General features: G+C 41.7%; 1 protein-coding gene across 1 annotated transcript in view; it reads left to right on the top strand.

Annotated features, from left to right (window-relative positions):
• Positions 1 to 12384, top strand: part of ABCC4 (ATP binding cassette subfamily C member 4 (PEL blood group)) — a 311731-nt gene that overhangs the window by 107137 nt on the left and 192210 nt on the right. The window contains exons 10-12 of the mRNA XM_073664144.1: positions 8631 to 8720; positions 9452 to 9643; positions 12070 to 12164. Of these exons, the coding sequence (XP_073520245.1) occupies positions 8631 to 8720; positions 9452 to 9643; positions 12070 to 12164 (377 nt within the window). The remainder of the gene's footprint in view (positions 1 to 8630; positions 8721 to 9451; positions 9644 to 12069; positions 12165 to 12384) is intronic.

The raw sequence follows: 12384 nt of genomic DNA, 5'->3' as shown, positions 1-12384 counted from the left end.
TGATCGAGCGGGGGGAGGGACGGGAGGAGAGGGGAGAGGAGACGAGGGGAGGGGAGGGGTAAGTATGACGCCGGGTGCCGGGGTCCTGATCGAGCGGGGGGAGGGACGGGAGGAGAGGGGAGGGGAGAGGAGGGGAGGGGAGGGGCGTCACACTTGTCCTCGGGAGATAAGCGGCCGTAGCCGCTGATCTCCCGACGATAGCCGCATGTAGGTCAGCGGCGCCTGCGGTCGGGGGACTTATGCTGCGAGTAGCCGGCTGCATCTCACGGCTGCATCGCCGCTGACCTCCGTGCCGCACATGAGCCGCTAACGACCGCCATGCTTTTCAGAAAAGCCGCATCTCTGATTGGCCGCGGCCGGACCAATCAGCGACCCGGGATTTCCAGGACAGACAGACAGACAGACAGACAGATAGACAGACAGACAGACAGACAGACAGACAGATGGGATAAGACAATTATATAGTAGATATGCCACCCTGACATTAAGGGGGCATTTTTAAAGGAACTTAAAGGGGTCGTCAGCTTTCCTACCATTCAGACCAGCACTTCTGTCCATACATATGGACTATCCTTCTAAACATTGTTTAGAAGGATAGTTACCCATCAGGCGGAGGTCACCTTGCCATGGTTGATGGGCATACATGAATTGGCCAATTTATGCGCTAAGAACCTTCTTTTTTTGTAAGTACACTTTATTTAGCAATAATGCAGTTTAGATCTTATGTTTTCAGTGTTTGCATATATCTTGGCCCTTACAATGTGCTGCTGTGTACTCTTTTTGTATACTATGCAGTCATTGCAGCGTGCACCTGTTCACACTGTATGGAGGTGCTGGTCAAACGTTATTGATAGTCATGTGTGGATTACATGTGTTTTTGATGCATTTCCGTTGCGGACCTGCAATAACAATGCATGTATGTTTTTTACCTGCCGATTTTCTGCATCTAATTCAAGTCTATGGAAAAAATTTCCAGTTTCAGAAAACTGCTGTCCCTGGGTCAAGTGCTGAAGCTCTGCTGCTTCTCCACGTGTCCGCTATTGTCTGCAGTGCTGACGTCACATCAACAGCGCTGCAGCCAATCACTGAGTTCAGCCCTGGACCCGGTGAGTGTATGTAAAACCCAGTTTGTTTGTTTTTTTATGCCTGGAGACAGGTTTTTTTTTTTTTCAACTATTTTTTTTTTTTTTAAACGAAAAACCCTTTAAGGCCTTCTTCACACCGTGTTTTTGTGTAAAAGCTACACATTTGATCCATTGTAAAACGAAAACTTTTGCAAACTGATGTGTTTTAAAATATACATTGCATACATTTTTTCATTTTTTTTTTATAGCAAAATAGAATATTTTTTAAGTGACATGGTGGATAGGGGTGTCAGGAGATTATCTGACATATTGTCAGGGAAAAAAAAAACATTGAGACATAATGGACGTAAATGTATGACAATCGGTTTGCATCCATCTCCCAAAGACGGCAACGTTCTAAAAAATTAAAAAGTGGAACGGTTTTTCATTCGTTGTATTAAAGGATGAAAAGGGCTGTAGACTGTGTTTTTTACTTCCTGAAAAAAAAAAATGGGATCAAAACGGATATGTGCATTTTTACTACACACTGTACATTTTAAAAACTATTCCCAAGAAAAGTTGTCAGAATTCCGTTTTGTTTTTTCACAATTTCTCCACACTTGGAATTTTTTTTCTCATTTTCCAGTACGCAATGTGGTAAAATGAATGGTGCCATTCAAAAGCACAACTGCAAAAATTAAACCCTCATACAGCTTTATGGACAGAAAATTAGTTTAACCCCATAACGCCCAATGACGGGAATAACCCGTCATGGCAGGATGCTAGTTTGCGCACCATGACGGGTGTGTAAACATGCAGTGACAGTTCAGTGCCGACAGCTGTCACAGACATCTGAGCAGCACGGGAAGAGGTGCAGGGACCCGTGCCACTGCCAGATTGCTGTGATCGGTTAGTCAGTTTGTTCATTCTGCCTCCCTAAGATCGCAGTAAGGTTCTGCTCACATTTATCTTGCGCTCTGCACTGAGCGCTTACACCGGGGTTTCAGTGTAAATCTCTGAAATAAGTGATTCAGACGGAACCCCCGGCTTAAGATTCCCTATAATGAAGCAGGTGGAGGCACTGTTGACGCTGTCTGACCTATGATCCAGCAGTGTCCGTCTATTTAGGCGTAGATAAAAGCGCGGTCAGCCACAGTTTTGTGAACTTCTGAAAAGGACAACGCTGAACAGAGGCCAGACGGAGTTCAGAGTAACTCTGCTGCCTCGTCTCATTATAGTGAATGGATCCCTGGGGAGTTTCATCTGAACCACGTCATTCGGAGAATTAGATGGAAACCTCAAAGTAAGTGCTCAGCGTAGAGCACTGAGTAAATATGATCCCAAATGTTATGTAAAATGTTCCCAATAAAAGCTTCACATAAAAAGCCCCCACGCAGGTCTGTCATGTGTTAATGGAAATATAGGGGGCTTCCATGTTACTGGTAGTACAAAGGCTGTGGAAAAGAGTTATGGCTCCTCGCCCCCGAAAAGAAATTCAGCAAATTCTGTGCTCCCAAATTCAAATCCCCCCTCCCTTCTGAGCACCGCAGTGTGTCCAAACCACATTTATTGTCCACATGTTTGGCAGGGGTATGATTTCTAAAATGGGGTCACTTGAGTGGGGGTTCGGCACTTCTAGCACTTAGGGGCTCTGTATATGGAGTCCGAAAAACTATTCTAGGAAAATCTGCACTCCAGCAGGCAAATAGCGCTCCGTCCCTCCCGAGTCTCACCGTGTGGCTAAGCAGTACTGTACAGACACATATGGGTATTGCCACATTCATCAGAAATTGTGTGACACATTTTGGTGCCATTTTTTTTAACCAATTTCCCCATGTGAAAATGTAAAATCTGGGGCTAAAACAAAATATTTGTGGTAAAAATGTAATTATTTTTTCTTCACTGCCCAATGGTATAAAATCCTGTGACCCACCTGTGGTGTCAATATGATTACTGCACCCTTAGATGAATTCATTGAGAGGTGTAGTTTGTAAAATGGGGTCACTTATGGGGGATTCTGCTGTTTTGGCACCTCAGGGGCTGTGCCAATGTGACATGGCACACTCAAACCATTCCAGCTAAATTTGAACTCCAATATGGCGCTTCTTCCCTATTGTGCTTTGCACTGTGCCTCAAAAGTAGTTTTTGACCACACATTGTGTATTGGCGTACTTAGGAGAAATTGCACAAGTTTTGAGGTCCATCTTCTCCTGTTACCCTTGTGAAAATAAAAAATTTTGAACGGAAAGATCATTTTTGTGGGAAAAAATTGATTTTTTATTTTCACAGCTCTATGTTATAATCTTATGTGAAGCACCTGTGGGTTCAAGGTGTTTACCACACATTTATATATGTTCCTTGAGGGGTCTAGTCTCCAAAATGGGGTCACTTGTGGGGGTTTCCACTATTAGGGCACATCAGGGGCTCTACAAATGCAACATGGCGTCCGCTCTCGATTCCAGCCAATTTTGCGTTCAAAAAGTCAAACAGCGCTCCTTCCCTTCCGAACCCTGCCGTGCGCTCAAACAATGCTATTCGACCACATATGGGGTATCGGCATGCTCAGGAGAAATTGCACAACACATTTTTCGGTCCATTTTCTCATGTTACCCCTGTGAAAATAAAAAATAGTCTAAATTAAACTTTTTGTGAAAAAAATGTAATGTTTTTTCCTTCCACATTGCTTCATTTCCTGTGAAGCACCTGAAGGGTTAATAAACTTCTTGCATGTAGTTTTGGGCACCTTGAGGGGTGCAGTTTTTAGAATGGTGTCACTTTGGGGTATTTTCTGTCATATAGATCCCTCAAAGTCACTTCAAATGTGATGTAATCTCTAAAAAAATGGTTTTGAAAATTTTGTTGGAAAAATGAGTAGTTGCTGAGAAGCTTTTAACCCTTATAACTTCCTAATAAAAAAAAAAAGATGTTTCAAAAATTGTAGACATATGGGAAATGTTATTTATTAACTATTTTGTGTGACATAACTCTCTGGTTTAAGGGATTTTCTAAATTTTTGCCATATTTCCAATCTTTTCACAAATAAACAAATAAGTCTTATCGAAAAACTTTTACCACAATCATGAAGTACAATATGTCACGAAAAAACATTCTCAGAATCAGGGGAATCCATTGAAGCGTTCCAGAGTAATTACCTCATAAAGTGACAGTGGTCAAATTTAAAAAATGAGGCCTGGTCATTAACCTACAAAGTGGCTCAGTCCTTAAGGGGTTAAGCTCTTGGAGGAAGAGGAGCAAAAAACAAAAAGAGAAATTGGCTTGTGGTGAAGGGGTTAAAAGATGTGTTCACATACTCAAAAGTGTTCATAGGATTCAGTGTCTTGTTAGCATTATGGCCAGTATACAACGGTAAAAGATATGGAATACGAAAGTTGTCTGAGATATTCCATGCGATATACTATTTTTTATTTTTTTTTAACATGGGTTCTTATGGGACACGAATGCCAGACTACAATATTCATTAGAGGCTTCCATTAAATATGTTCATCATTATCTTTTTTTCTTGCTGTATATATTAGATAAATGCCGTTACAGCCTATGGATGACATGGACTGACTGTAATATTTCCTATGTTAGTTGCGTTTTCTCCACACTTCTTTCACCCTGTGATCTAGCTTCTAGCTTTGTGTTTTTGTTTGGTTGCTGCCCTCTACTGGTAGTTTTGATGTTGGCCTTCTTAGGCTATGAGCACACAGATTTTTACAAGAAGTTTTTGGAGAAGAAACTTTCCAAATCTCAAAACTCCTCAAATACTTTGAGTTTCCACTCAGTTTCAGCTCCGAAAGCTCAGCACGTACCTGTAAAGTGTTTTGCTGAACTTACACTAATATATTATGGATGCCACCTCTCTAGTATAAATTCATTCATTGAATGGAATTTTTCCTTTTACAAGTACAAATTGTCTCTTCAGAGAGGAAGAGGACTAGAACTCTAGCGCCACCTATTGAAAAGTCAATATTGACTCTTTAACGAGCCTTGCCATATGACTTGGGATAAAAGCCAAATCAGAATTGAGATTCTGGTTTGGATTTTATCCTAAGTCATATGGCAAGGTTTGTTAAAGAGTCAATATTGACTTTCAGGATCTTTGTTTCCAATAGGTGGTGCTAGAGTTCTAGTCATCTTCCTTTTTGAAGAGACAATTTGCATGTTTAATTTCCCAGAGGAGTATGCATGGTTTATAGGTCTCCTCACTCTGACATTCCAGGCTTGGCTTGTCACTTTCCACAAGGAGAAACATTACCCCCTAGACAAGTGAATTCTTAAGAGAACCTGCCAGCTTAATACACCGATCCATGGGCAGCATGTAACTCAACATAGCTGCATGATTTTAGCCATATGTGCTTAACTCTGAAGCGCTGCTGTGTTTCAGGGAAGAACTTATTTTAATAGCCACACAGGAGACTAGTCGGACAGGGTGTTCCCCATCTGCTGCCTAGAGTGTCAGGTCTCTTCCTATTCACGCACGCATGGGAGACCTGTCACTCTAGGGCAGGACTATTAAACAGTTTTTTTTTCTGAAACACCGCAGCATGTGTTTTTTTTTTTCAAATCACCATTTTGTCAGCAGAGAATTATCATTGGAGGACTAGTAAACCTGCTGCCAGGTAATCAAACAGATTCATGAGCTCTGTATAACCCTCTTACACCACTGACAGCTTTCTGTGTACACTGTATATGTGCAGAAAGCTGTCAATCATTGGTGTGGGTGGGGATAGACAGAGCTCAGCATTCAGAGAACTGCTAGATCTGCAGCAGATAAAACAGTGCTTTTATCAAAATGACAGCAAGCAGCCCAGTAAGTGACACATTGCTGGAATTAGGGTCTTTGCCCCGATATTATGCTGCTCTCAGATAGGATATGTAAAATCTGGTGACAGATTCCCTTAAAATTAATGCCTTCATAAACCATAGGCATGTTAAGCCTTGAGAACATCTGAAAACTATCTTTTTTTTAGCTTAGTAATATGACTGGTAAGTTATTCCAGAAAAAAATTTACATTGATTTTTAAAAAGTGACTAGTTATTATTATTATTATTATTTTTATTTATTTTTAGAGCACCATTGAGTCCATGGTGCTGTACATGAGAGGGGGTTAGATACAAAATACAAATAGAAATTACAGTGAACAAACTAACAATGACAGACTGGTACAGGAGAGCATTCCTGGTCCTAGTGGGCATTCATTCTACCGGATAGTGGGAAAGAAGACAGTAGGAGGCAGGTTGGAGGCAGACTTTAAGCTTGCTTAAATACATGCTTTTTTCAAGTTCTGTCTGAATGTTCTGAAACTGGCAGATAATTGGACGTGTTGGGCCACAGAATTCCAGAGTATTGGGGATTTTCAGAAGAAGTCTTGGAGGCGATTGGGTGAGGAACGTATAAGTGTGGAGGAGAGAAGAAGGTCTTGAGAGGACCGGAGATTACATGTTGGAAGGTAACAGGAGATTAGTTCGGAGATATATGGAGGAAACAGATTATGGATGGCTTTTTTGTTTTGAATGTGGTGAAGTCTTCTTGAGTGTGTTTTCCTCCAACGCCGCTCCGCAACCCTGGACACTTGTCGAAGCTTTTAAGTGTGGTTATTGTGCCAGGGTTGTCTATTGTTTCATCCCTCTCTGCCATGCATGAGAAGGGCAACCGAGTCAATAGCTGACGCGAGAGTGGTGTTGTAGAAAATGGTGGCACTGTCTGTGACGTGGAGTGAAGATTTGGAGGACAGCGGTAGAATAGAGTCAACAGAGTGTGTGAATGTCTAGATGTGCGAGGTTTCTGCGGGGTGTGCTAGTTTCTGAACATTGGGGGTGGGTGCGGGGGCGTGAGGAGGACAGGTATGAGAAATTGAATAGAGATTTGAGAGTAGATAGATTTGAAAGAGGTTGTACAGTTACGTTGTAAAATAAGGCCAAAGCTGCATATGCTTTAATATACCAAAATAAACAATAATCTCTGCTGCTCTTTACTGGTGTTTGCAAGACTGCTGAAAAAACACCCTTGCACTAGAATCTGTCTCTCATAAGAGGCTGAAATCTCATCTAACAGCCCGGGCATAGACTTCAATGGGGGTAAGAAGCATATGCTGGGTGTGCACTCTATTCATTGCCAGCAGGACTGCGGAAAATAGCTGAGCGTTGTACCTTGCTTCATCTGGCAGTCTCACAGACCAGTAACAGCACAAGCCGAACACTCTAACCTCCTTTGCATTCAAGACTGGGCGCTGTAGAGACATTCCCGAGGTTCCGGAGGCTAAGGATTAGTAATAATTTTACGATTTGGGAAAACCCTTTTACTGGCAAGCTGTCAGTAGGATCAACCCTCCTAAGCCATCTATATGGGCATGCAGGTCATTGGAAGCTGAATAAAATGATAGCTGCTCTCCAATATTTTATTCTAGAGAAATCTGTTTATCTTAATTTGTAAATGAGCTGTTAAGATCTCTGTGCATGACACAAATCTCCCTGAGAATCTGCCTTTAGAGCTTAATTTAAATATAAGGAGGCATTACCAGTGTGAGACATGTAATGACTGACAATCTGTTCTCCTGATCACAGCTGTGCCTGATTACATCTAACACAGTACAGCAAAGCTTAGCTTTGTCTCATTATAAAAACATCTGCCGATGTAGTTGTCTTCTCATAGTGCTGTTAGCTGTGCTGCACTGCCCTCCCCCACACTGGCTGCCTGTGAGATGGAAGCTATAGCACTGAGAAGACACCTGCAGTTGCAAATGTAATTGCAATGGGACAAAGCTCAGCTCTGCTGTACTGTGTTAGTTGTAATCACACAAAGCTCTGAAGTGATATCAGGATAATAGTCTGTCAACCATGACATGTCTCACACTAGTAATGCCCCCTTTCATTTGAAATAAGCTCTGGAGGCAGATTCTCCGGTAGATCTATTTCCTGCCCATACATTGGGTGAATGAGGCTGAAAACAGGTTGACATGCCTGCACAGGATCATCCTCTGAGGGACTATCATTACACTTTATCTACTTCTGGGAAATCATTTCTGGCTTTTAGACAATGTTTACAGGGCAGTGTGATAATGCATATCTTATGCTTGGTAATGAACTAAAATTGTAGGAAATGTTTAATTTTTTTTCAAGATTGGCTTCATTTTGCATTTGAAATGCATTGGGGCAATAAGAGCAAAAAAATCTAACCCTATGTGAACAATGCAACAAATGTATTCATAGGCCATACTTTGCCAGACGAACAGTAATAAACTTATGACATCAGTAGATGAACTTATGACATCCACGAGGCAGGCCGAGCCGGTATACCGTTATTTTACAGTATCGGAAGATTAGTCTCTTGCACTTTTCTATACTAAGGAGTCCTGCAAGAAAGAATTACCCCCATCTTGGGGAGCCGATGGGCAATTTAAGCCCTTGTATGCCCATACCACTGACAGATCCATCAAATGTGATGTGAACAGAGTCTAACTTTGACTACCATCATTGGCTGTAATTCTTTGTGAATACTTTTAAAATAGAGCTGCTTTCCTAATAAGGTTAACAAACATTTTTTTTTATATTTTTCCCCAGTCGCTGGGAACGCCTACTCTCCAAAATATCTCATGCAGTGTGAGACCTGGGGAACTGCTGGCTGTCATTGGGCCCGTCGGAGCTGGAAAAGTGAGTATTTTTACTCCCCCACCCACCATACTGCCTGAATACCTAAAGAATGATTTTGCATTATAATGGAAATGCTGATACTTGAGTAGGCTGTATTCAGGGATGAAAGAGAATGTGTACTGTACCAACATTGATTGTTCTATCGCATTCCAGTGGGTGACGACCTGTAAGAGAAAACTGCTTGTGGGGGGGGGGGGGGGTTACTTCTTTGTGAAGACACAATCGTCTGCTTAGTTTACCTCCCTGTGTTGTGGTTTCTTTTCGGTGTCAGATAAAGGGAGAATCATTCTGATATTCTACATAGTGATTACTCATTACATTATATATTATAAGTTAAACACTTAATAGGGAAGTTTATCAGATAGTTCTTTAAAATTTCACAAACTTTGTCACACTGCTTTTGCCCATTTTAAAAATTTGGCATAGTCACATACTGTACACAAATAAGATTTAGACGGATTTATGACTTTTTTTTTAAAAAAGTGCCACAAAAAGTAGCAAACTTCCTGGCGTTAGGGAGGGAGGATGGATGTAAAAGTCTAGACAGATTTGTAATATCTAATTTTTGAAACATCGTGCACACCTTTGATACGTTTGTCTCAGTCACAGGCAATGCAGTCTTAAGCAAAACAGACATTGCAAATGCCCCCCATGATAAATTCCCCACATTGTGTTTGTAAAATGCTGAAACCATTAGAAGACTATTCTGTATGTTCCTTTCCTGCTCCCAGTCATCTCTTCTGAGTGCCGTGCTGGGGGAACTGCCTAAAGGTAAAGGTTTTGTGGACATCAGAGGAAGAATTGGATACGTGTCGCAGCAGCCATGGGTGTTTTCTGGCACTGTCCGAAATAACATATTATTTGGGAAAGAATACAACCAAGAGAAATATGAAAGAGTCTTGAGGGTCTGCGCGCTGAAGAAGGTAAGTCATTGCCTGCACACGTGTGCATTTTTATGAACACTCTTTCACGATTATCTTTCAGTGTAAGTGCAGCTTAAAGGGGTTGTCAGACCTTAAGCTACAAGTCTCTATGTGAGTGTACACTTAAGAATCCTCACATCAGCACTGTGCGCTGTGAGGATTCTCTGCTGCTGTGAGATGGCGGTCAAGTATCCGCAAATATGCTAATTGCATACTTCAGGTCACATTCCGACTAGACTGTGTCTGGCTTTGCTCAATACATTTGCATTGAGGTTGGCCACACTCATCTAGTCGGCACGTGACCACATGTATTCAAATCACAAACTTGCAATCACGCTCGCGGCCCCAGCCTTGTAGAATCCCCACAGTGCAGTGCACGCGATATAAGGATTCACAAGTCTACACTCACATAGAGTGACTGCAGACTTGTACCCTAAAGCCCCCGTCACACTAAGCGAGATCGCTAGCGAGATCGCTGCTGAGTCACAAGTTTTGTGACACAAAGCGACCTCAGCAGCGTTCTCGCTACGTTTGACACGTAGCAGCGACTAGGCCCCTGCTGTGAGATCGCTGGTCATGTCGAAATGGCCTGGACCATTCTTTGATCGTTGAGGTCCCGCTGGGTAGCATGCATCGGTGTGTTTGACTCCTTACCAACAACCTCGTTGGCGACTCAGAACTGAGAAGTCATCCCTCATCGAGGTCTGAATCGTCAGAGTAGCTGCTATCTGACAGGGTCCCAACGACCGCCGACATCGTTATACAGGTCGCTACGGGTCGCCTTATCGTTGCTGCGTCGTTGGGGAGATCTGACTGTTTGACATCTCACCAATGACCACATTGCGACACAGCAACGATCCCTGACAGGTCGTATCGTTGTCGGGATCGCTGTAGCGTCGCTAAGTGTGACGGTACCTTAAGGCTGGACAACCTTGATGACAGAAATGAGGATAACATGCAATTATGGAATTAGTGACAGACGTTTAAAGCCCCCTTTCTAGTGCAGTTTCACACACACTACTATTTGATGCAGTTTTTTGACCAAAGTCTGGTGGTGCTTGTCCTGAAGAAGGGAAGTTGTTGTCTGGCTGCAGATTTGTGCTGAATGGTAACTGCAATTGTCAGTACTTTGTGATTTCCTTTTTTTTGTTTGAAAGCTTAATCTGACTATTCTACTGTCAAACATCTATGAGTATTTGCACACAGAGGTTTTTTTTGTAAAAAGCTGATAAGTTTTCTAGTGGAAACCACTCCAAAAAGCTCTGTATTTGGAGGAGTTTCTTGCTTCCTGAAGTTATTTTATTATTATTTATTTTACTCGCTTATATAGCACCATTAATTCCACAGCGCTTTACATACATTATCATCGCTGTCCCCATTGGGGTTCACAATCTAGATTCCCTATCAGTATGTCTTTGGAGTGTGGGAGGAAACCGGAGGAAACCCACGCAAACACAGGGAGAACATACAAACTCCTTGCAGATGTTGTCCTTGGTGGGATTTGAACCCTGGACCGCAGAGCTGCAAGGCTGCAGTGCTAACCACTGTGCCACTGTGCATTTTGAATAGTTTTTCACACATTTTAGGAGATCTTTTTTCTTGAAGCATTTTTTCAGCCTTCTGATATGGTAGTGCTAGTCTGGAACATTTTCCATCAGGAAACTCTTCAAAGAAGTGACATGCATATTCAGTTCTTTCACCAGGTGTTTTTCTAAACCTGAAGCAGAACAAAAATGCTCAAAAGACTGAACATGTAACCAGCAAGTCATTTTATAATAGAAATGAATAGGAAGAGTCTTTCAAGCTTTATTCAAGTGATTTTTCAGTCGTATTTTGGAGCAAAGCCACTCTTAACAGACTTCTCAAAAAATCAGTGTATGTACAGTATATCCTTAAAAATTGCAGTTCATTGCAAGTTTCTAATTTTCATCAAATTCGCCTTGAGGAGGAATGCACCAAAATTTTACACTTTTTTTCTGATCAAAAGCTGATGCCAATATCTTGAATCTCTTCTACTGTGTGTACTATACCATCTTAAACCTATAATTATTAGAATTTAGATTTAGGAAGATATCTTAAATACATTTCAACAATGGAATATTTTCCCTGACAAGTCAGCCTTAGCAGGTTCCTTGCTGGATTTAGCGCAAACTCTCCTACACAGTGTAGACAACATTGCTTTATTGCATCTGTAGGATCATTGACTAGTGCCAGGCGTGATGCCCATACTGAGCATGGAGGGCGCAGCACGCAGATTATTTGAGTAGTTGACATGCAGTAAAATATTAGCATGTAAGAAATAAAATGACTTTACCAATGTACTCCAGACCTCCTATCTATGAACTGTGGTGCTCCACGTACAAGCTATTTTTTTTTAAGTGCGGAATAATGAAATGCTATTATAATGTTATCCTGTTATGGGACAGGACTTGCTGCAATTAGAGGATGGGGACATGACGATGATTGGAGATCGTGGTGTTACACTAAGTGGAGGACAGAAGGCTCGTGTTAACTTGGCAAGGTAAGACAGTCATTAGGTAAGAATGTAGAAACACTTTAATGGAGACTTTTGTAGCTTTTAATTACAATACACATAGAGATATTAACAATAAGTGTAAAGGAAATCTGTCACCAGGACATATCTTTACCAGGTGCAAGAAAAAGAAAGTGCATTCCTGTGCCAGCAAAGTAGACCTTCTTTACAAGGAGCATTTGATTGCTTACTTTTCTTCAGACATCTA

The sequence above is a fragment of the Phyllobates terribilis genome, unplaced genomic scaffold (assembly GCF_046119375.1).
Source record: "Phyllobates terribilis strain yellow unplaced genomic scaffold, ASM4611937v1 Scaffold_2__4_contigs__length_985480577, whole genome shotgun sequence".
Lineage (NCBI taxonomy): Eukaryota > Metazoa > Chordata > Amphibia > Anura > Dendrobatidae > Phyllobates > Phyllobates terribilis.
Note: the sequence above shows the minus strand (reverse complement) of the source record. Positions and strands in the feature narration are given on the sequence as shown.